The 24,388-nt window shown below is 38.7% G+C and overlaps 1 protein-coding gene across 1 annotated transcript in view; it reads left to right on the forward strand.

Moving 5' to 3' along the window:
- The first annotated feature begins 239 nt into the window (after positions 1 to 239).
- MTPN (myotrophin) overlaps positions 240 to 24,388 on the forward strand; it is a 41,836-nt gene continuing 17,687 nt past the window's right edge. The window contains exon 1 of the mRNA XM_084266812.1: positions 240 to 489. Coding sequence (XP_084122938.1) covers positions 418 to 489 — 72 coding nt within the window. The 5' untranslated portion in view covers positions 240 to 417. The remainder of the gene's footprint in view (positions 490 to 24,388) is intronic.

Below are 24,388 nucleotides of genomic sequence, written 5' to 3' on the forward strand. Positions count from 1 at the left end.
CAGGGTGCGCATGCGCGCAGTCGGTTCGGCGGCATTCTGCGTGAGGCGCATGCGCTCCGCGCCCCCATCTCCTGTGTGGGTGTCTGCGTGGGGTGGGTAGGGGACCGCGGGGGGCGGGGGAGGGGAGCTGAATGGCAACCGGAAGCGGAAGTACGAACGCCAGCGCTGCACGCAAGTAAACCGCTTTTCCCTTCGGTCCGCCGGATTCCTCTGTCTTGTCCGCGTGCCCGGCCCCAACCGCCCTAACTGCCGCCGGCTCGCGGCCCCGCCCGGCCCAACCGCCCGCTCGCCGGCAGACAGCGAGCGGCCGCCAGCCGGGGGAGGGACTCCCGCCCTGCGCGCCGCTGCCTTCGCTCCGTGAAGGTGCTGCCGGCCCCTTGCCGCCTCTCCCACCCGCGCCTCCGTGAGGCAGCCGCGATGTCTGACAAGGAGTTCATGTGGGCCCTCAAAAATGGAGACCTGGATGAGGTGAAGGACTATGTGGCCAAGGTAGGAGGCGGCGGTGAGGGGCCTGGGGTGGGCGAGGCGGCGCTGTGGGGTCAGGAGACGGATGTGCTCGGAGTCGTCGAGGCCCTCTTTCGGGGGTCGGCCGGGTGAGGCTGAGGGGGGGTGGCAGCAACCGCGGCCCGCCTAGAGACATGCTCTTTGGGAACTTTACAGGATTGTGAGGGTCCAGGCTGTAGGGCGCACTTCCCCTCCCCCTCCTTGCTGCCTTCTTGGTTCCTGAGCTTCCTCCTTTTCTCACCCGCAGCCTTGCTCCTTTTCTGCCCCCTGGTCGGCTCTCGTGTATGCTAGTGAAGTTGCCGTGTGTCAGTAGGTGAAACTTTGGGGACTGACAGACAGTATCTTGTCCCACCTTGCTGATCTTATGTGTATATGTGGCCTCGGTCTGGTTATCGTTCCTCTCTGTGCCTCAGGGCTCATGCTTAATAGGTTCATGCTAAGCTACCGGGTGTGTTGAGGCTTAATTCATTAACCTTCTGTGAAGTGTTTTGATATCTAGTTAGAGCGAGTGCTGCAGGAGCAGTAGATACCTGTGTAATGGTTGAAAAGTCTTCGGGTGCGTGGTAGTACTTGGAAGCTGGATTCAGACCCTATTTGCCTTCAGTTGTCAGTGTGGTTTGTGGTAAAGTGAATGAGTGTATGCAAGGGTAAGATTCTGCTTTGGTGAATCCTTTTTCAGGAATTTTGTCTGGAAACTGTTACGTCAGAACAGGGGCTTGCATATAAATTAGCTATAATTACTTAGATGTCTGCTCAACGCAAGGATTGTCTTTGTGAGCTTGACACATGCTGACATATCTTGCTGTGATAAGTTCTTTCTACTTCAGTTGTCAACTTTGGTTGAAAGTTACCCAAACTTCCAGCACTCTTGGCAAAAAGAAAGGTATGGAAGTACTTCCAACTGCTGTAGTGCAAAGTTCAGTGGCTTAGCTTGATAGTATTCTCTGACAGTGTCAGCTAAGCTAATGGACTTTGCATCAGAGCTGCAGTGCACTCAAAAGTTCTACTCTCCCTGTGGAGTGCTGGAGGTAGTAATTGGGAACAATAGAGTTATCCCACTTCACCTGTTTGTTAATGGTCATATACCTATATCTATGCAATAAGGCTGGGTTCTCTATTGATGTGAAATATTCTGAGCTTTGGAATCCTTCAGAGTGCTTTAGCAGCAGATTTAGGTTCTTGATGCAGTTTTTACAAGAATTTCATACATATATATATATATAGAAAGAGCTGAAAGAGCTCACTGCACACTAGTCATTAATGGATCCTTGTGTATCACCAAGGCAAAATCTTTGTCAGTAACCATCTTGAGTCAGTTTAAGTCCACAAAATCCCTGCAGAACTAATTACAAAGCTTTTTTTTTTTATATTCCCACCCTTCCTGCGTGGTGCTGCAACTCACGTAGCAAATGGATTTATGCGATTGCTCTTTGTCCACTTCAACACGAAGTCAAATGGTGGCATACAACGTAATGCAGTAGTGCAAATCTAACTGTGCTGATGAGGTAGAAGTCTTTAAAAGAGAGATACTGCCTGTGATTAGATGATGACTCTAAAAGAAACCTACAAATCTGGAACAATCTTACATTTTAAACTGCTTTTAATGACTATGGGAATCTTCTGCTTATTTGTGACTAAACCTTGTTCGTTCTTTCCTCCCAGTTGCAAATACGCTTTCTATCATTACCTGTTAAGCATCCTACTCATCAGTAACACAAAAAGTCTAATACTTTATTTTCAGTCTGTTATGTTTGCTTCACAGATTGTGAGCTAGTAATCTCTTAGTTTGATTTCCGGTGGGAACCAGTTTTGACTGACCTTCTTTCTTCCTATTTTTTTTAAAATATTTGTCTAAGTTTTGGTACGTGTTGCAAGGGTGCAGGTAGGTTGGGTTTTGTGAAACTAAATGAACTAGAGGGAGGTAACTTCAGGGAAAGAAAAGAGTACAAGAATGAGGTTACGTTTACTGCACAGCAGGAAATGTGCATTGAGGAGGGGCAAGAGAACTATAAATCTTCTGACTGTAGGAGAAGCCTTAGTTGGAAGTTCACATTCTTGATTCCTAAATTAATGAAATATTTGAGGGCAAATTATGATTTAATAGTTACAGTTCTCAAATGAGGCATCTTTTGTCTGCTGCGTGGTCTCTTGACTGTCTTCCTTATCAGCTATGTGGCTTCTGCTCCCTGGTGCTTTCCTGTTCTAAGTGTGATTTAATGTTCAGGAATTTTACTTACATAAACTTTGCAGTTGTAGAAATTTCCTCTCCCTGTTATGTGGGAAGCAATCTTATGTATCTTACAGTCTGCATCTTCATAAAATTCTTTCTTGACTGTCTTCCTGAAACTTTTGTTTTCCAACTTCATTTGTTTGGTCTTTTCTTCTAGTCTCACTTCCTCTTTAGTTGATTTGAAATAATACAGCTTTTAACTAGAATCTTGTGGTATTCCTGCCAACTACAATATAAAAGGTTTGATCTCTGATTTTTCTTTTATATCTACATGAAAATGATAACTAGATGACCCTGGGCACTTTAGAAATAATAGTATATATGTCTGTCATCAGTGAGGCTGTAAGATTTGAATTCTGATAGTCATGGCTTTTCTTCACTTGTGTGCAATAAGCTGTGGAGGTTCTGTATCATTACTACCACCTCTGTTTTTTTTTTTTATCTTATTTAGTTAGCAGGTACCAAGAAGAAGGTGGCTTAATGGCTCTCAGATTTGTGTTTAAACAGCAGGTGAAACTTGAAGTATAATGTGAAAATCTCTTTTTTTTTTTTTTTTTGATGGCATGGTTTATCTTTTTAAGTAGAGAAAGTTTCTGCCACTTCAACGGTTCTTGGACAAAGAAACCATACAGAGGCAGAAGGAAGAGTCTGTATTTGCATTTTATGTATTTCTATGTAAAGGGATCTTTCATTCTCCTGAAGATACTTGTATCTTTCACAGAAACAGCAGTTCTGAGGGGTGACAATGAAACAGGCAAATACCAAATGATTCTGCTTTGTTGCTTAGCAATATAGATCTTACTGCTGCCAGTCTGTGCATTTTGAAGACATTGTTGGCTTCTACTTCATAAAAGTGTGGAAGTTTATACAGTTTGAGTAGTCCTGGAAAACATCTTTCTGTTTTTTTTTAAGTAATATCTTATTAGTCTTTAAGTTTCTTGATTTGCAGTCGTGTCAAATTTTTCTTTGTTAATTTCTACAGCAGTACGGTAGTTATTGTGTTATGCTAGCAGTTAAGTATGCCGTCATCTATTTTTATGATGAGTAGGTTAAAAAGTAGTTTTTACTGTTTGCTTTCTTTGATGTCTTGCTTTTGAATATAGCCGGCATATGTTGGCTTCAGAGGTGTCTTTGCAGGAATTGAAGGTTTGAAAGAATTCTGCACTCTTCCCACGTACATCCACTCAAAGTTTTAAAATTCCACAAGAAAGCAGAAGCTTTCATGGGAACAGATGAATCGAATGTACAGTTAAATGGGTGAGGAGGACCCACGCAGATTAAAGAAATTCGCTTCCTTTGAGGGAGGGAATGGGGTTAAAAAGTACTAGTTAAAAGAAGAGCAGCGTATCTTAAGCTTGCAGAACTTCTTAAAGGATGAATGGCATTTGGTCTTTTCCATTTTTTATCCTACTTTCCCAGTGGAATGAGATAAGATGTACAATTGCTTAGAAAGGCTTATCTATCGACCAGCAGTAGATTTCTCAGGCAAAATATAATTCCTGTTCAGTCACTAAGTAGTGTTTTTTGTAAGATAAACTTGGATTTGGATTTGTAAGAAAGAAGTTAAAATAAATGTTTGGTCTAGTGTAAATTCATCTCCCATAACCTAAATGAGAATTCAGCACTTCATGAGCTGTTGTAATCCCCTATATTGTGGCTTCCTAAATATACTGCTGCTTACAGTTATGTTGGTAAATCAACTGACCTAATATTGTAAGAAAGTAGGACACTTAACCAAACTGGAAGCACCAGAATTTTATTGCTGAGAGGACTGGGAGGTTGAAGTGATGGTAGGCTGTGAAACAAATGTTTGTAGGAAGTATGTGAATGCTGTACTTGCCTAGTAGGCATTTCTGGTGTGCAGTCTTGTTTTTTAAATAAGACAAACAATTCTAAACAAAATCCCTAGAGGCCCTTCAATAACGCGGCTTAAAAACAACAACTACCTGTGCATCCTTCGCAAAACTGTGATACTACAAACAGTCTTTGCAGTTCTTTGGGTTATAATGTTTGAATAAATGTCTTGAGAAATATGGAACACTTGAGTACTGCAGAACTAATGGGAAAGACTGAAACAAAACCTTGGATTTAAAAAAATCCCTTTTTTGAAAAAGAGGTAGCAGTCAAAGGGTATAGGTAAGGTCAAAGTGTTGTGAAAAAGACCAAGAGACAAATATGTCTGCAAGAAGAATGACTAGAATGGAGAAATAGCTTTAAACTTTTTGGAGGTGACTTCTCTTGTCTATCTGGAAATGACTTCTTCAGGAACCCAGTAAGTGAAAATGAACACTTAAATGGTCGTCATATGTGAGTGGATGACTTGAGTTACAGATTAATCAGACAGTGGATACACTGAAATTCACCTTGTCTCACTATGTTGAATGTCAAAGTGTGCTTATTAGGGCTACAGTGATATGTGGGTTGCCTCTAGTTTGGAAACAGTTTTCTTGCTGTTTTTTAAGTGCCAAGAAGCCTGAAAGCGTTGCTGGACTACAGTGCAGACTAAGTATACCTCATTAGTTTGTCCAGAGCACATCAGGGCTGGGAGCTGCTGAAATGAGTTTATGCGTGATGTAGTTCTTGGTTATCTCATGTAACTCCTCAGTATTGTGGCAATACTTGTACTCTGTGGGGTTTTCTTTATCTAGAGTACTCTAGCCTTTGCTATTTTCCTCTTGGTTACTGTTGAACATACTGGAGCATGATTGCTGAGTTGGTTTTGATTAAAGCCACTATTTTATTTTGCTGCTTAGTTCTACTTAAACTTGGTGGTCAATTTACGTCTGTAAATAGGAATACAATGACCTTTCTTTTATGAAACAAGACAGTTGCTTGCTATTGTAACCTGATGTTAGCAGGTTCCATGTTCATGGTACACTTATTTGTAACTAAAATCCTGGGAGTGGACTAGAAAAACTTTAAGCACAACACAGCATGGCAGTTACTTTTTAGTGGCGGCTGCAGTAAGACATAGGAGGTTGATGAAAAACATTTATTACGATGAATGAATTTCCTCAGTTTGATCTGAAAGAGTTTGAGGATATACAGCAAAGAATTGCTCACAAATAATAATGGTTTGTGCATCAGTTCTTTAAGTAGTTTATAGAAACAGCATGGAATAACAAACTCGCTTGAGGTAGAGGTATAACTGATTCTGATGCCATTTTCATCTGAAATGTAAATGGAGTTCATAAGATTATGAATCTAGAACTGCTAAATGTAGTAGTATCTTTCTGAGGTGTTAATGTTGGGTCTCTGGTCATTTTGTTCATTCATTTGGTTTTTGTGCTCTGAAACTCTTGGTGGCTTTAAGAGATTGCTTAAGTATGTGACTCATGTTTGGCTTTTTGTGCTTAAATTAAAGATTAAGTACTTCCTTATTTGTTTCTGTTTGGAGCTGTTCTTATTATGCTGACTCGTCCTGTGGATAATTGGTATTTGTTGCAAAAAAGTTATCAATCAGATTTTAATAAGACATTTAATTTAAACTTTTGTTGCTGAAAGTTTTACTAATGTATTCTATTCCCTAAATTGATTTTTTTTTCCTCTGCTGTGGATATATCCTGTTTTGTCTGAGTTTGTAGTCTTTAGCATGTACATTACTAACTATGACAGTACAAAGTTAAGAATAGGTTATGAATAACAAGCAGAGAATTCAGTGGTGTGAGGAAGCGACTTCCAGCACTGCTCCTTTTCTTCCCAGCCTCCCTTATTCTAACCTCAGTTTTCCCTCTTGGAGTCAGTTTAATCTGTATTAAATTCTTGATTTTCAAGGCTAGCTCTTGTCTTCCAAATCAGTCAGCTAATTTTGATTTCAACAGGTATACGGAAGATGAGCTAAGCTTTCTAAAAGTACAAGAGAAGAGTCCTGCAGTGGTTTGTATTCTGTATCCATTTGGAATAATATATGGAAACTTGTGTTAGTTGTGAAGGTTATGCATAGAATGTTGACTTGGGTACCATGGAATTGGTGAGTCACGCAAGCAACATAAGTAAAAATACTGAATGACTAGGTCTTGCAGCAGTGAACAACTCAGGAATCCATCGGACAGGTCACAATACACCAAAGAACTTCTTTGTGCTTATTCTGGAGCAGTATATGCATAGCTGTTAGGGTATCAGGACTTGAAGGTCAAATACTCTACCCAGATTTTAGCAGAGCATAGTAGATTTTGATTCTCAAATCCAAGAGTTTTAATGAGACTGAAAGGTACTTTAAGGTGTTGATGAATGGTTGCTAAGAGGAAATCTAGGAAGAATACAGAAAGCGAGGGGACATAAAATATTGTGTTGCTTAAGTCACATATTGTTTATATGCATCACCAGCCAGGTGTTCTTAGCAGATTTTTTATGACTTTATGCTTCCTTGAGCTTCTGAATGTGTCCGGAGAACAGAGTGAACAGTTATTTCTTTGTATGTAACTTACTTCTGAAACTGAAGGTTTGTGTTAAGTTATTCAAAACTTTTCTCTGCAACCCCACATAACAGCTCCACCTTGAATGTTGTATTTGCCTGCCAGTAGAATTCTGTGGAAAGAAGCAGTTGTCACTTGTGTGGATAGATCTCCTATTACTAGGACAAAAGCATTAACTGGAATTAATCAGTACTGATAAGTGGCCAGCCTGTTACATAACAATTGTTTTTCTTACAAGTTGCAGTTTCAGCTATTTTGAACAATTAGATGTTTTTCTGCTTTAGCCCTTTACGAGGAGAGGTTGGTACAAATTATTAGCATAGCCCATATTAAAAAGAATTCAGAACTTTTATTTGATCTTGACTATGCTTTTGGGCTTTTCACTACAAATTGATGTTAAAGTCAATGTTGATTGTGATCATCAATGGCAAGTGCTGCAATGCTAGAGAAGGGAATAGCTTCCCTTAAACATTTAAGGGGCTCAGTAGTCTGTGGTGCACTCTCAGGGGCTGAAGAACTGTAGCCCTCTGAAATGTAAAGCAATCTATAGTAAGTCCTATTGAGCAGTTGAAATCGCCATGACAGAGTGGGAAGGGAAAGAAAGTCTTGTAAGCTCAATACATAGGTACATCAATGTGGCTTTGGAGTAGCTGGAGGGACTTGAGTTTTTGTGCTTTTTAGCACTCAGCTAGCCGTTTAGTCTTTTTGTATGCAATGTAATTCTGTAATTCATTGCCAAGGGTTATTGCAGTTCTCCAAAGAAAGAATTTTTGTAACTCTTTCTTTGACAAGAATTAGAATATAGTGTCAATTTTTATCTTTGCTTATATACATTACTACCTTCCTCACTGGTAACAGGCCAAAAGGGAAACTGAAATCATTTCACTTAGCCTTCAGCTACACTTTGAAAATCAAACAGAGTAATTGCATGCAGTGGTTAATAAGCTGAACAGACCAAAGCATCACTAGAAAGGTATTATGGAGATTTGTCATACTTCCAGCCAAAGTTCAAAGAGTATTGTAATGTGTATCTAATTATGGAGTCAGTTTATAAAACAGAATCAAGTGCTCAAAGTTTCTTATGAGTTAAGATCAAGTCTTGATAATTACTACTAAATGACTGATGATATTTTATTTCCCAAACTACAAGAATTTATGAAGTTTTTTTAATGCACCTGTGGCCTATAAATTAATGATTAGCTTCAAGGCAGAAAGATGAGCTGGAAGGCTATTTGAGACAGAGCAGGAGACCTGTCTGTAGGACAGTTACCTTCAGCATTTGGTAATTATGCTGTGAGTGTAAATATCATAGGCAGTAAATGTTTAAAAAAGGATTTTTATGTCCTAAAACACTTCCAGTACTCAATTCAGGTAAAGCAGTTGGGAAGAGAGAGTATCAAGTCTTTGTGTGAGGAAAAATGGCGGGGGGGGCGGGGGGGGGGAAACAGGTCAGAAGAGTTCCTTCCTGTGAGGCAAAATCTGCATTTTAGTGGATGCCCTATATAAAAAATAAAAAATGCTGGATCCTTTGTATTCAAGTGAGGTATTTGAGATATTATTTATTTCTTGGATTTTTGTCTTCTCAATAACTACAATAATATAAACTCTTTCTTGGGTAAAAAGATGGAAGTTTAATGTGATTTACAAAAATTGAATTTGGCATGTAGTAAAGCATTAATTATCTGTTATTTAAATTTGTCTTGGAGATAGTAAATCAACACTAAATATATTTTAATTTCAAATTCTGTTCCTTTAATTAGAGTATGAGATGAAATACAGTCTTTAGTCCAGGTCTTATAGCAAGCCAATTGAATGTATTTACTAATGAATTTTCAAAGGCAACTCTGGCTGAATACAGAGAAAATAGCATAGTTTTTGCAGGTATATTATTTTAATTATGAAAGTATAATATCAATATTGGTAAGTTTTAAAATTGGAAGTATTACAATTAATCTGAATATTCCAAGTGTATATAACTGCTTTACAGAGCCATTCTGTGGATGCATATGTTAGTTTTAAATATATACTGCTTAGAAAGCAGCATTTATTTTATGGATTTATGATCAAGTTGGTTTTTATTTCTGTGTCTGTTTTTGTATGGCTGTGATCATCAGCTGCTTAAGCATTTCAACAAAAATCTGCATTAAGGCACAAAACTTCCAGAATTCATTAATACTCTTTTTGGTATTTCATATTTTCATTTATTGCTGTGTGAAAAAATGTGAACTTAGTGTGCATGGGAAAATAATTCTTGTTAATTGTATGTGAAAATGAAGGGTAAGCTTCATTGCTTTGGCTTTGACAGAACATTTGATCTTTCCTTGGACATATCTTCAGATGCTAGAGACATCAGTCATGCTTATGATGCTAAGCTTCAAATATAACATTTAAATTCATATATATATATATCAGCTTTTTTTTAAAAAATATTCATTGTCCTATTCACTCTGTCATGTCTTCTTGATGGCCTACAACCTTAACTTTCAGAAGTCGTTTATTGTGAATGGGTTTTTAAAATTATTGTAACCATGCACAGAAGTCAAATTATCAAACTGGCATAATTTGAAAGTGAAACCTAATAGCTGGCACCTGCTGTTCTCATAGGAAGAAAACAGTTGCTTCCTGTGCATTCTTTGGATGTTTACTGAGGATTTTAATTCAGATGTTGATGTTGGGGCTCTTACAGTAACCATAAATGCTTTAATTCGGAGCTAACAACTGTAAGTGCAGATTGGATGGCAATGGCTTTTATTATGCACTCAGCTGGTTAGCTTTTGGAGTAATGATCTAATAATGGAAATAGCCTGTATCCTATTACTAAATGTTTTGATTGCTTTATTCTTGAACATAGTATTTCACTTTTAATACAAACTTAATGGCGTCAAGGAAGTGAAGCACAGTACTGTGTATTTTTCATCTGTCCAAACTTGCTTTCGGAATTCAGTAACTCGATTTGACGTGTTAAGATTGAATTTTATCAAACTGTGTGAACGGGTGTTTTTTGTACCAGATTCTTCTGTTTTGGTAGTGTCATCTGTTGTCAGTCTGTTGAATTACTGAAACCTCATCTGATTTCTGGTTCAAATACAGTTGATGTCTGCTGTTTAGCAATCATCTGGCACCCATGTGGGCTGGAATATTTTCTGCATAGTGCCTTAGAGTGGTATCATCCAAATGGGATCAAAATGCAGCAGTGTTAAAACATTCTGAAGGAAAAACTCTTTTAGGCTAGCTCAGTGAAAATGGACGCTGTACTGTGAGCATTAGTCTTATGTACACCCATTAGCTCTGGTCATGATTCTTTAAGAATTAGTGGTTAAATGGTTTTATTTTCAGTTGTGCCCCCTGTATTGTGACTAATAGGTAAGCCCTGGTGCTGTAACTAAAGTGTCAGATTGTAAGCAGAAGTAGCTTAGAAAGCATGTCTGATCACTGCCTGCTTCAGTTCATGATTTAGAAAATTTAGCATGCTAACATTCATCGATTAAAATAGTACTCTAGACAGAGAGTCTCTTGTTAGAGGTAATAATACCTTCCTCTGCCAGAGCTTATTCTGTCAGAACTAGTTGCTGCAATTACTCTGAGTTGTTGCCTAAGAGGCAAGTGCTTTTGGATAAAACTTTTAAATAGGACTTCATAAGAGCTTAGAGAAGCTGCAAAACTAGTCCCTTCATTCCTGTTTCATCACTTGCTAATGCAAATAGTGAGTTGTTTCAACTGTTTCTCACTGAGGTCTTAGTTACATTAAGGATATGGGGGAGAGAACCATTTTCAGGAATGCGTGTATTAGACACATCTCTGAAGCTGGGTTGTAGCACAAGTTTCTAGAAGCTGTAGCTAGGAAATGGTTTGTTATTGTTCTACAGATCAACTCACATGTCAGGTTTGTTTGTCTCTAAAAATGCTGGTGCAAGAACTGAAGCAGAGATGGCTGGGTAGTTCAGTTTGTTTATCAGTTTGTTTCTGGAATTGTATTCTTTTGACTGAGACAAAGGACTCCAGATCACATTTGATTATGGTGGATAAGCTAGGTACTTGTTTGTCACTAACAAATAAAACCTTTGAAAAGTATGCTTGTTAAGTACTCTTTTTGTTGGTTTAAATCCAAAATAAGTATAAAGGTGCTTTGTAGAAGTTTTTCAGAGTATTTTATCCTATCAAGACAGGCAAAATCCAGCATCAGGCTCTCTTTTTAACTTGTATAGACCAAATATTGGTGTCATCATTAGCAGTTGAGACATCTAGCAAAGTAGAGACTTGCAAAGTAGATGTCCGTGAACATTTAAATCTGCATCTGTCTGCTCTGTTTGTAGAAGTTGCTGTACAATTTCAACTGGAGAGTCTCACTGTCATCAAAATAGATACTTCTTATGGTAAACCAGGGAGGGTCTTTTGGAGGGAATGTTACACTGAAATTCTGTGAGTAGCCTTTTTTCAGTGTTTTAAATACTGAAGCTTAGGTCAGTTTTGCAAGCAAAACTAATAGCAAAGACTAGATGTGGATCCAAAACAGCAATGGAAACTTACTGATATCTGCAGCCTCTTCCACACAGGTTTAACTTTGTGTATTCAAGAGGTTCTCACCTCAACATCTGTTAACTTGATTATGCTTTTTGATCATAATCTACAGGATTTCATGTGGATACTTCTGTTATTTCTGTTTGTTTCATTCAGATGTGGTAGGAGGAAGGTGTAAAAACAGCTTGTCCCAAATATTCCCCAAAGCATACAGGGTAGAAAGAAGACAGCTGGAAAAAAATTCCTTGTTGTTCCAAGTTATGAAATTTAGAGGACAGGTTATAAAAAACCCCCCAGTGGTGTTAAAAAGGGATTATTAAATCTCCTATGGAGAACACAATCAGTGGAAACGCTTAGCTAATGCAGTTGCACTCTGCTGTTAAACAAAACCCAAAGAATTTATAGATCTTCTGAAATTCTCTTAAGTGGAAAGTAATTATCCCAAACAAATCTAGGTCACTTGCTTCTGTTCAGTTGTCCACAGACAACTGTGGTCCACTCAGGCTGCACTTGGAAAACTACTGGAATGGTCGGAATTTGCTGAACCACTGAGCAAGAGCAGTAGTAGTCTCTGCTTCAGGCTGAATGAGATATGGTTACATTAATTTTAGTGGACTGGAAATAAGTAATTTTTGAAAACATAGAGGATTTAAGCAAAAACTTGGATCCTTCACAACATTTTTTCAGTTGCTATGGGAGACTGCCTACTTGCAGTTACAATGAGTTGATTTCTCAGCTTTGGCAGGAACTTACTGCTGTTTTTTAACTGAAGAAATCTGCTTCAAAATCATAAACAGGTCACAAGTTACAACAATCTTTTTTCCTTCCCTTTCTGCTCTTTGGACTTAACCCAGCCTTTGAGTTTAGTTACTTCACCATGTTCCACTCTTGCTCTAAGGTTGACTACTGACCATGGGCAACAAGGTCATTTTTCTTGTGAGTCAAGAGACTTCAAAATCTCTTATCTTGCTGAGCAGAATATATAGGAAACTGTGTAGAAACTTCTCCTTAGGCCTCCTGCATTGTTTATTGAGTTGGTTTTTTTAATGCATCAGGTTGATTGGAGATACGGACTTCACCTTTTTCATCTGCTCTGTCCAATTCCTAGTTCAGCAATCCATAATGTGTTATATGTTGGGCTTTTTCCTCTCTCACAGAAAAAAAAAGTGTAAAAACCTCAATAATATACTGCACTGACATGTGTTATGAGCTGATTATTTGAATTGTTCTTGGATTTGCTTAATAAAAATACAGTAATGTAAAATTGGAATGTTAGTCTAAGGTTATGATGAAATATGAAGCTTACAAAAGGCTTTCCTTGTCTGAAGTACTAGTCTGCTTCTGTTATTTTCAGGTATGTATTAAGATAGCTGATGTGAGGGTATGTCTACTGTAGCAATTTAAAACTGAGTCAGTTTCAGTAACATATGCATGTATTTAACCTCTTTGCTCTACTCAGTAGAAACTGCTTCAGGCTAGTGCTCCCATTTTAGTTACTATGACAATTTCTAGAGAAAATTGTATAAACTGCTTGGAAGGAGAGATTCGTTTATTGTCCCTGCTACTTGAAGATGTTTTTAGTAGTGTTAATTTTAACACTTGAAATCAAAAAATAAGTTTGGTTTGCCATTAGACCTGAATTGCTGAATTCATTTTAAGGGTATGTTTATCAGTAATCACCAAGGACCTGTAAAAGTGCTAGTGTGGATTTTGGTTGGCTAAATCAGTTTATATTTTGGCAGGAGTGAAAGCTACTTCAAAATCAGTGCTGCTGTTTAGACCCTGAGACTTTTCTATAGGAGGGAAAAGTTTACTTGAGCTACACCACTATTTGTGTAGCTGGAACAGCTTAGAGAACAGACCAGGTGAATACTCTTATGTAGTGAGCTCTGTTAAAGGCTGTTTTATAATGTTGTCAGGTTTCTTCAACATACTTTACAGAAATATATATGGGAACACAACACCTACAAATCCAGCTTTAAATTAAGGTTAGCAGTATGTGAATCTGTTCTTTAGCAATCTTAAGGTGAGAACTAGGGTTACAGAATGTATGAAACTACTCCAGAAGCAGACTGAGGAGGATGAAAGCACTGTCAGGTCATACAAGGAATCTAGGCTCTCTGTATTTAAATCTGAGGAATGTTTCAATAGGAGATTTTAACAGTTGTAAAACTGAGGTAGTAGAATTGTATTTTTCAGCTGTAAGTCTCAGTTTACACGTAGACTTTTTTGTGTTTGAATTCATAGCATTCAATTTTAGGTATTCTCAAGTCTAAAGAAAGTTAATTGGAAACCATGGTATTTGAGGCCCTGGTTCTGTGCTTAAGCAACTGATTGGTGGAAGAATAAATCAGGGTGAGGTGAGCTATAAAAATCTGTTGCTATGATGGAAGACCATATTGCCTTTTTTGCCGTTATTTGAATATAGATGAGATGATACTGCAGCCCATGTAAAGAAAGTTAAGATGCTTTAGGGGCTTTTCTTCGCATTCTGGGACTTGCTCCTGACAGTATGAAAATGTTGAATTGATATAGAGCTATTACTTGGACATACAACTTACATCCCTGGTCATATATTTTGAGAAGTCTGTAGCCAACACACAGAGTTATGCAGAAGGTGAAAGCAAAATGGTCCACTGGAAGGAATATAGAAACACTGCGCAGATATACAAGGCTTGGTGGTATTCCAGGCAAAGTTCAGTTGAAATTAGCAAGGAATTGCAAAGGCAGTAGAAGGGACTTGTGCATTCCTAATGAAAGGATAGCAAAGAAAGAGAAGGTTTCTGATGGATCTGAGAAAGCAAACATGACACTCATTGAAGAGCAATGAGAAGGAAGATCATAGTAGGTCACTTTAGCCTCCATCTCTGGGAAGGCTGTGGAGCTTCCTCCTGCTTGAACTCATTTGAAACTGTAAGGATACAGTGAGAGACCAACTTGAAATTTGTGGTATATGAACTGTGCAAGTGGAAAATTGGCTGGGTTGTTGCACTCAAAAGGTTGTGATCAGCAACATTGCTTCTGAGCGGTGCCTGGTTACCAGTGTGTGGTGTTTTAGCCCTGTCTGGATGCCAGATGCCCACCAAAGTCACTCTATCACTCCCCATTTCATCTGGACAAGGGAGAAAATATATATTGAGAGAACATATATTTCCCACAGGGCTTCAGCTCTTCAGCAGCTGTCCCAGTGTGGGTCACTTCTGTGGCATGCAGTCACAAATCATGCAATGTCTCTCAGTCTCTCAAGCCCAGACTGCTCCAGCCTGGTCCTCCACAGAGTCACAAGCCTTTCCCTCCTTGCTCCAGCAAACCTGCTCTGGCGTGAATCGATCTCTCTTCTCTGTGTCTCTGTCTCAGTCCATGGGCTGCAAGTGCTGGCAGGGGCACACTGCAGTGTGGGTCACAGCATCTTTTGCAAGTCTCCACCTGCTCTCCACGGGCTGCAGGTGAGGTCTCATTCTTTTGGATCGCCTGTGAGGGGACACCCATTCCACCATGAATTTCTCCACGGGCGGCAGGAACATCTTTCTCTCAGGCACCCAGGGTGCCTCCTTCTCCACTCCCCACCCCCTCTCACCGCCTTCATGGCCTTGGTGTCTGCAGAGTTTCTTATATCTTCTCACTCACTTCTCTGGTGGCAAAAAAGTGGCTGCTTGCGGGTTTTTTTCTTCTAAATATGATTCCCAGAGGCGCTGTGACCATTGCTGATGGGCTTGATCTTGGTCAACAATGACTCTGGCCTTAACAGTTGTCTGGCTGGTGTTTGCTCTCTCAGGCCTGCAGAGAGCTCCTAGCTGCTTCTTGCAGCCCCTCCTTCACTAGAACCCAACCATGCAAAACTACAACACAGTGGCATCCACCAGGGAGGGACTGGTATTGGTAGTATTGCTTAGTAATTTTCTTGATTACGTAGATGATGGGATGTCTTTGCCAGTCAGGGCAATACTCCTTCAGGATAGGAAGAAGTAAACCCATGTACCCATACAACCTGGGTACTAACTGACTAGGTAGGAGCTTTTTAGAAAGAGCTTCAGAGTCCTGGTGGACATCAAACTGCAGATGATTATTGTGTCTATTTCTGGGCTTCCTAGTACAAGAAAGACATTGACTTACTGGAACATGTTCAGAGTCAAGGATTTGAGGGCCACCAGGATTGTCCTTCCTGAGGACACATAAGAAGATGCTCATAGAATTGTGGTGTTTTGTTTTCTGGGGGGTTTTGTTTTGATGAGTTGTTTGGTGATGGTTTGGGGGTTTTGTTTTCTTTGGGTTATTGTTTTTTGTTTGCTTTGTTGTGTTTTGTTTGGATTTTTTTCCTGAAGAAGAGATGATAAAGGAAGACTTTACTATTGTCTTTCTGTACAAATGTCAGGATATAGAGCAATTTCCTTAATGATACACAATGAAAGTGTAAGAGACAGCAGTTCCAGTTGGAATGTGAAAATTCCAGTTAGGTATCAGAGAAAAATACTCCACTGAGAATGATTAAGCCCTGGGAAGGGCTTGTGCCTATAGACTTTTGGAATCCTCTGTCTTCTGAGGTGTGTGGAACTGAGCTGGGCAATATTGTGAGCCTGATCTGATTGGACCTACCTCAAACAGATGTTAGAGTAGGTAACCTCCAGAGTTCCCTTTCAGCCTTAAATAGTCTGCGATTCAGTGAGTCAGTAGACTTACAGGCTTGTAGAATTAAACTGTCCTTGTATTTTTAGATTATTAGTCAGTTCTCAGGAAGTGTGGTATTTGAGTTTTCCCTCATTACCGCCAGTGTTTGACCTGCGGATTAGTTATGTAAAAACATTATCTTATGTTTTTGCTGTGAGAGTGAGTAGAATAAGGGCAAAAGTTTCTGCATGACTACAGTGTTAAGCTCACAGTTATTTTGGAAATTGCAGAATGATTGAGCCTGAAGAATAAAAGAATGTATTTTTTTTTCAGTTTTTTCTGCTACATTGTTTTCAAGGATTCTCAATCAAGGTGTTTAGATCTGCAATACTAGGTAGATATATATGTGTTTTTTTTTTTTATTAGATGAGGTCCAAAGTTGACACATGACAGCGGTAAACACTTCAAAAGACTATGAACAAAGAATCGAAGTACAACAAACACATGTTAATCAGTGAACTTTGCCTTAAATAGTTTAAATGCAACTATTTTGAGAATACAGGTAGAGTGACAAATATAGCTAAATGTATTTTTATCTTCAGAGTAGTTATATATGTTTTGTTTCGGTTTTGTAAAAAGTCTTTCTAGAGATTGATCAATCTGGAAAAAATTATACTGCAGAATGTGAGAATGTCAGCTTACTCAAGCTTTGAGTAAAGGAGGGTCAATAAACATTAGTTCCTTCATACCCCACACATCTCCTTTGTGGGAATGCAAGTTAGGTTTCTTAGCCCTGTTTGAGTATATGGCTAAAAACATTTTTAAGGTGTGGTTTGTCCAAGTTTGCTGTCTCTCCGGGAACTTAAGGAATATGCTGCTCTTAAGTGATTTAAAAGCTCAGGTTAACTGTGTTCCACAAAGAAACATAAAAGTTTTTTCAGGCAATTAAGTATAAACTAAAAATATGTTAGATTGGTATTGATGAATGAACTCTTTCCTTCCAAGGTATTTTCTGTTAAGTTACAATGTGTCTTCAGATTGTATCCAAGATGATAAATTACAGTTTACTTTTGCAAGTTTCATTTTCCTAAGTTAAAGTCAGGATACCTGACCATGCTATTTTCAGTTGGGGATCTCTGGATTCAGAATATCATAATGTAAGAGAGACTTATACGTTACAGTTACACCTCCATCATTGCTATTACATGTATCAAAGCTTACCTTACTCTTACTAGTAGTTTCTTTTTTTTTTTTTTAAAGATGTCTTATGAAGATGAACATAGAAAGCAGATGCTACACTGAACTTCACCTGCTTTCAAATGTTTGTTCTGTCAAAATCCCAGGAGGATTTGTTGTTGTTATTGTTAAACCATGCACTTTAACCTGAAGAATGTTGCATAAAGGAATATTACATGTGATCCTTCTGGTATAAGGGCTGTGCGGAAAGGTACAATACATACAAGAAACAAAAATGTACAATACATAAATTCTACATTTTTTTCATCCATACATATTTGCCTATTGTTCCTACACCCGTGGAATACAGATGCTCAAAATCCAAGATGCACCTGCTTTTTTTAAGTTGAATTCCCTACATCTTTTGCTATACATAAATACAATGAGATTGTTTGGAAGTAATTCTGATGAACTATTTGCACTTAACCTCATTGAATTTTTATAAATAAGTACAACCACTGTGAAGAAAGGTCTGTGGAGAAGATAGTAAAATATAAAGTGTTTGGAAGTAGTATTCTTAATGTACAATAAGGTATACCAAATATCTCACCCATAGGAGTTAAGTTTTCTTTAGAGAAGGAGGATTTTTCACTCTTTCTAATAAAGCTATTGCTATATTTAAAATATCAGAGCTATCTAATACTCTATAAGAATGACCATCCCTTTTATATGAAGAGATGGAAATAAGCAACAGAATCTGCAGTGAGTTAATTTTTTCCCAGAATACTAGAGACAGCAATCAGTGTAGCTCCTGTACAGTGCTTCCCTGTGCTCTGAGGACATCTGACTGCATGGAATCTGACTTCCTTCACTGAAACTGGAATGAAAAGAGTGCATGAAATAGGGAGATAGTTATTTCTGCCTTACAGGATAAGTACAGATGGGGATATGGGTTGTTTCTAAATCTGAAAGAGCTTTTTAATGCCACCAGTATTAAGATACTCCTCTACTAATACAGTTAACCTATGCAATAGGATTTAATGAGGTCACAATTTTCAGTTTCTATTCCTGGGGTAGAATTGCAGTGTAAATCCCAGCTACTTACTTCTGGTGTGTTCAGGTGCCAAGTGGTGAATCAGATGAAGGAACAGATTCAGCTGGAAAGAAGAAAATTATGAATTAATTCTCAGGCTGATTAGTTCACTCCTTGGATTCATCATTTAGCCACTAATTCTGTTGCAGGGGTGGAAAGGATCATACTGTAGCTAGGAGTAATGATACTGGAATTGCTGCACAGGAGAAGATTGGTGCTAAACCGGTGGGTGAGCTGTGATATTAGTACCATGGCAGTAACGTTCTAGAGCAGCACTACTGGCAAACCACAGTACCCAGGTGAATAGCTGGCTCAGTTGGTGTGCCACTGCAAAGTAACCCTGTGATTAAAGCACATGGAGTATGTTTTAGGGATGCTAGAGTGGCACTCGATGAGTTTAGTTTATTTGGCTTTAAGAGTTGATGCTTTTGAAACTGGTGGGAGCTGGGGAAGGAGGGATTTAGCAAGTAAAGCTAGATCAAGGGAGGTATGGAAGTCTTTGTAACAGAGCCTGCAGAAAAGGTGGGGACTGTTCAGGGACAGTGTCAGTTTACTGGTTAAATGATCTGCTTGGAAAATAATGGGCTTTAGAACTTGTAATTTATGACTAAACTTGTTCATTAAACATTTTTAGTGAATTGATGTGATGTGGATTAGGGACAAAGTCAGTGAAATCTGTTAGAATTCTTTTAACTGGGACTGCAAAAGAATAAGGAATTAAATTTAACAGAGCTTATTCAAGGCAGCTGTTATGGTGCAGATTCTTTCAGATTACTCTGGGACATCCAGCAAGCTTTTTAGGAGGGCAGCTTGGCTGTCAGGGAACTCCTCTCTGAGCTCTGATACAGAAGGGGGAAACATGAAAAAGGGAATTGGGGTGGGTACGCAAGAAGAACGTAGGCCCTTTCCCAGGGAGTGCAGGAATAGAACTAAAAAAGACAGAACTTGACTGGAGTTAAACTGGAAAAGGGCTTAAGACACAACCAGAGTGTGTAGGTGTATTTTCAAGAAATGATATAGACAGCAAGGAAAATGTGTGTGATAGAGGGTAGTAGAAGAATTAAGTTCAAGAGAACTAATTTTGACAGATACTAGCTAGAACAGGTCTTTTTTATGGATTGAATTGTTCCATTACAGAAAGTAGGTAATAGCTGAATTTTGAGGGTGCTATAATGAACTCTATGATTAATTATTTAAAAAGCAGAGAAAACTTGTGAAAATACTTAAACTGAGCTTCAAGTTTTTATTTTTCTGTCCAGTGAAAAATTAGACCAAATTTTCAACTGAAGCTGATACTTAAAATCCTTCTAAATGAATATTCTTATGTTATCCATGTGTGTATGTTTTCCAGCTAGGACACAAGATCAATATATTATAAAAATCTTTTTTTTTCTGCTGTTTTGGTTAGTAATTGAAGAATTGCAAAGAGGCTTTTCTTTACCTGTAATCAGATTTTAATAGAGGGGGATTAAAGCAGGTACCTGCTAACTGCTGGTTTTGATGTTCCATGTGTTGAACCAGGTTTTAATGTTGTTGCATAGCTGGTGCTCTAGGTCTTTGATCTGCAATGAAAAACATTACTGATGTGGTTTACGCTAGACTTAGCCTTACATGTCTGACTAAGTAAACTCAGTGTATTCTGGAAGGTCATTAAAGAGGTCAATCTCATTCCTTTTGCAATGAAAATTCTTTTCTGAGGCTTTGCACAAACACTTGCATGATTTTTAATGAATTTGCAGGTCCACTATGGAAAGGGTCTATTTTTTTTTCTAGGAGAGGTATGACCTTTGACTGAAGGTGTATTTTATTTTGAAGTTGATAAGATTCTTTGATTCTGACATAATTACGTCTTCCTCAAAGTACTCTTGTAAACTGTTAAGCTTGTTGCTGCTCAGTTAGATTCTAGAAAATGGCAGAACTTACTGGGAAAATTTTGTCACTCTGTCTCCCCAGTCCACATCTTATGGGCCCCCAACTGGAGAGCAGTGAGGAAAGAGGTCACCGATGAAGACTGAAGCAAAAAATTCTTGAGAACCTCAGCCTTTTCCTCATGTGTTGTCACCAGTTCACCACTGTCACTCATCGGGGGGGAGGGATACACTCTCTTTAACCTTCCCTTACTGGTTCACATACCTGTAGAAGCCCTTCTTGTTTGTCTTGGTATCCCTTGCCAAATTTAGCTCCAAACACACCTTGGCCTTCCTGACCTTACCTTTACGCAGCTGGGCAACATCCCTGTACTTTTCCCAGGATACCTGTCCCCACTTCCACTGCCTGTGTAGTTCCATCTTGTCTTTTAGTTTGACCAGCAGGTCTAAACTCAGTCATGCTGGTCTCTTGCCTTCCTTGCCTGGCTTCTTATACCTGGGATCTTTCTTTAAAGATCTACCAGGTCTTTTCCAGCCCTTTTCTTTGAGAGCCATTTCCCAGGGTGTCTTACTGATTAACTCCTTGAAGAGCTGGAAGTCAGCTTTCCTGAAATTCCTGACTACTCTTCTCATTTAGTTCATATGCCTTAGGGCAGTGAACAGCACCAGTGCATGATCACTGCAGCCCAGGCTGCCTGCAGTCTTGACGTCCCTGATTTAGCTCACTTGCATTGGTGATCATCAAGTCCGATATTGCTTCCCCTTGAGTTACATATATACTCATGTGTGTGTGTGTGTATATATATATGTCCCCTGGACCTTATGCTTAGACCTTATCCTTAGATTTTCTTTTATCATATGAAGATGTAAATTGGCATTTGGAGCTTGTTGCTGTAGTTGCACTATATAATTTATTTGCTAATATGAGTCCTTGAATTCTCTAGTGCATTCTCTAGTAATTAACTTTTTAGATGCCACCAGATAGAGAAGATGTATTTCCCACACAGAATGTGATCTGTCATGGCTGGCCATGAGACTCTAGCTGCCCTTGTAAGTTAACATCTCCCTGGCTTAGCTAGGCAGGATACTTCGAGTGGAGGAGCAAGAGAATCCAACTCGGAATGCTCATCCAGTGAAGACAAAAATCAACACCCACAGGATTATATAACCTAAGCTTAAGGAAGAACAGTGACTTGTTTAGATAATCATTGGCAACCTTATCTGGGATATTAGGTGTGTTTCATATCACTGTCTAGCCTAGTAAAAAGTTCACTGTTGCAGTTGTGTAACTTACCTTTGTCACCATTTGGGTCATAGGAGTTCAAGCAGTTTTCTGACTTCCCTGTTTTATCGGTGATTTTATATGCAACTTGTATGTTGGAGACTTAATTAAGCACATAAATGGCAGCTGGTGTAAATCTAATAAAAGATTATAATTCCATGCCTATGTACCTTCTCTTTGCAAAAGTCTAACTATAAGGATATTATTGGGAATTTTGTCTGGAGGGCTATGGTTTAGGGGTTTTTTAGTTAGCCTATACAATTTCCACTGGAACTGTTGAATTTTTCAGTATGATGCTCCCTCTGAAAAAGAATTAATGTATTGTTTCTGTGGATACAGATAGAGCTGTAGAACAATGGTCTCCAAACCTTTCTGATCAGGTACCCTGAAAAAAAATGGAGCACGCATCGCCAATATATTTATTTATCAAAGATACGCATGTGCTACTGTCCTAGTCTATTAGTAAGCTACAGAACACACCCAAAAATGGAAATTCACACCTCCATGGACTGTTTTGCTCACCTATCCTGGTTTTCACACCCTACTCTGAAGAACATTTCTCCTATGGGGAGGTGTCCCCGGCAACATAAGAAATATACAAGCCAGAGAGGAATTATCTATGAAGAGTCCTGCAGGTTTTCTGACATTTGTGTTAGAGGCAACCTTTAAAATGGGTATGTGTGCCACGGTTTGATCCCTGTGTATGAAATGGATTGATTTGTCTTCCCTTCCTGCTTCTATATGTCTTGGACTGGGAATAGGAAAGGGCAAATGAAGTTTTACAATATTAAATGGTTGTTTTACACATGTGGCTTTTCACACATGCATGAAAAAAAAGGCTATTTGATTTTGTTGATTGCAGAACCTAGGAGTGCTTGCTTTTGTATTTTTGGAACTTATTTTATATCTTCTGTTAATTTGGACTAAATTATTCTGATATTTTACTTTGAATGTTGTTGATATATTTTCTTATTGTTAGTATTCAAATCCACATAGATTGTGCTGTTGGGACATCTATACAGGCACTTTGCTATGTACGCCTGTAAAAGCTAGCTTTTGTCTGTAAGGGAAACTTAGGAAACTTGGTGTTTGAGTGTTTGTGGGGTTTTCTGCTTTCAAAAGTTTGTTGTCCAGAAGGAATTTATTCTACAACCAGTTTAGTAGAGAGATACCAGGGAGATATAGAGTATATACTTTAAAAAGGGAAAAAAAAAAAGCTATTGTGTAAACAGTGAGCCAAATAGTATTTATAAAATTAAGGGAAAGGAGGCTCCTTTCCCTTTGTAAACTAAGGGAAAGGAGATTAGGACTGTCCTAATCTCATGATGATTCCAAATTTCTTTTGGAATGTGGATTTTGTAGTTTAACTGTGCATTCCCGTCCCAGGAGTTGGCTTGTTTGTCCTTTTCTCTTACCCACTTGTTCACTATGTCTTAGAATGTGTCTGATATTACAGCAGTTTGTAGATCTTGTTTCAGGGTGGTGATTGTGTAGCTTTTACACGTTTGTCTTCTTAAGTGTATGCCTCCTAATCCTAGTGTATCTGCAAACATCATGTGTTATTTAAATACCATTGTTTTTTAAATTGATGGGTAGTGGTGAGGTGTGAATAAGAAGGTGGGTGGAGTTAACTTCCTAGATAGGCTGCATATATGCTGCTTCCTTAAACGTTTTTCAGTGTGTCAGTTTGTATGCTGTTAGTGTACGGTGACCTGGATGATTTCTCTTATCGGAACACAGTTACATTAACATTCCCACTAAAGCATTGTACTGAAATTCAGCAAAAGAGAAGTTAAATCACAGTACTGTTTACCAGTAAAGTTGCAGATAAAGAGTTAGACCTTTAGTCATATTGGAATTTTACATCATAACTATTGTACAGTATTGAGAATCCACGTAGGTAAAGCTGTGGTGGACTTCGTTTAAAAGTACAATTTTTTTGTTGTTCCTAACATCACAGATAGCGGTAAAGCAATCTTTTTCTGATATCCAGAGTGCTTCAGAAGCCATATCCATATTTCAGGGTCAGTAATAGGAGTTGCAGAGTTCTTTTCATTGTCCTTGGCCACTTTGAAGACGGAACCTCCAGTAGTCCTGACCTCTGAGGCTACAGCACGTACAGTATTTTAGTTAAATACCTGAAGTTGAACACTGTTGTATTACTTTGACTCTCAGCAGGGTGTATTATGAGAATTAAACTTTGTACTGATAGCAAGATAACCTCAGAATTAATCTATTTGGGTAGTACTATAAAATTCTAAAACCACAGAACTTCATATACGGAATAAGATTTAATTTTGAGAATCTCCTGTTCTCGGAAGGGAGGTGTTATCTGGAAGATATGTCAAAGCCTCTGTTTGAACTTGCTAGAGATTTGGGGCAGGAGTGAAGGAGCTGCAGGGACTGAGTAGAGAAGTATGGATTGGTGCTGCAGCTGAAATTCTTCTGGTTTTCAGTGGAGATGCAGGACTTGCTGTATGATGCTAAATTTACTCATTCCCTAAAATACTAACAGTACTTGCACATACGAACAAGAAGGCACTTACCACATGGTTTGTCAGTAGTTGGTTTCCAGTAAAGTCTTGTCATTACTGAAGTGCAGCAAATCAGTTTATCCTTAGTTGCACAACCCAAGGTGAAGAAATAAAGCTGCTTAGGCACTCACTCAATTACATTTTGTTTACGCCTTAAGAGATG

This window comes from Gallinula chloropus (genome assembly GCF_964237585.1).
Source record: "Gallinula chloropus genome assembly, chromosome: 1".
Classification (NCBI taxonomy): Eukaryota; Metazoa; Chordata; class Aves; order Gruiformes; family Rallidae; genus Gallinula; species Gallinula chloropus.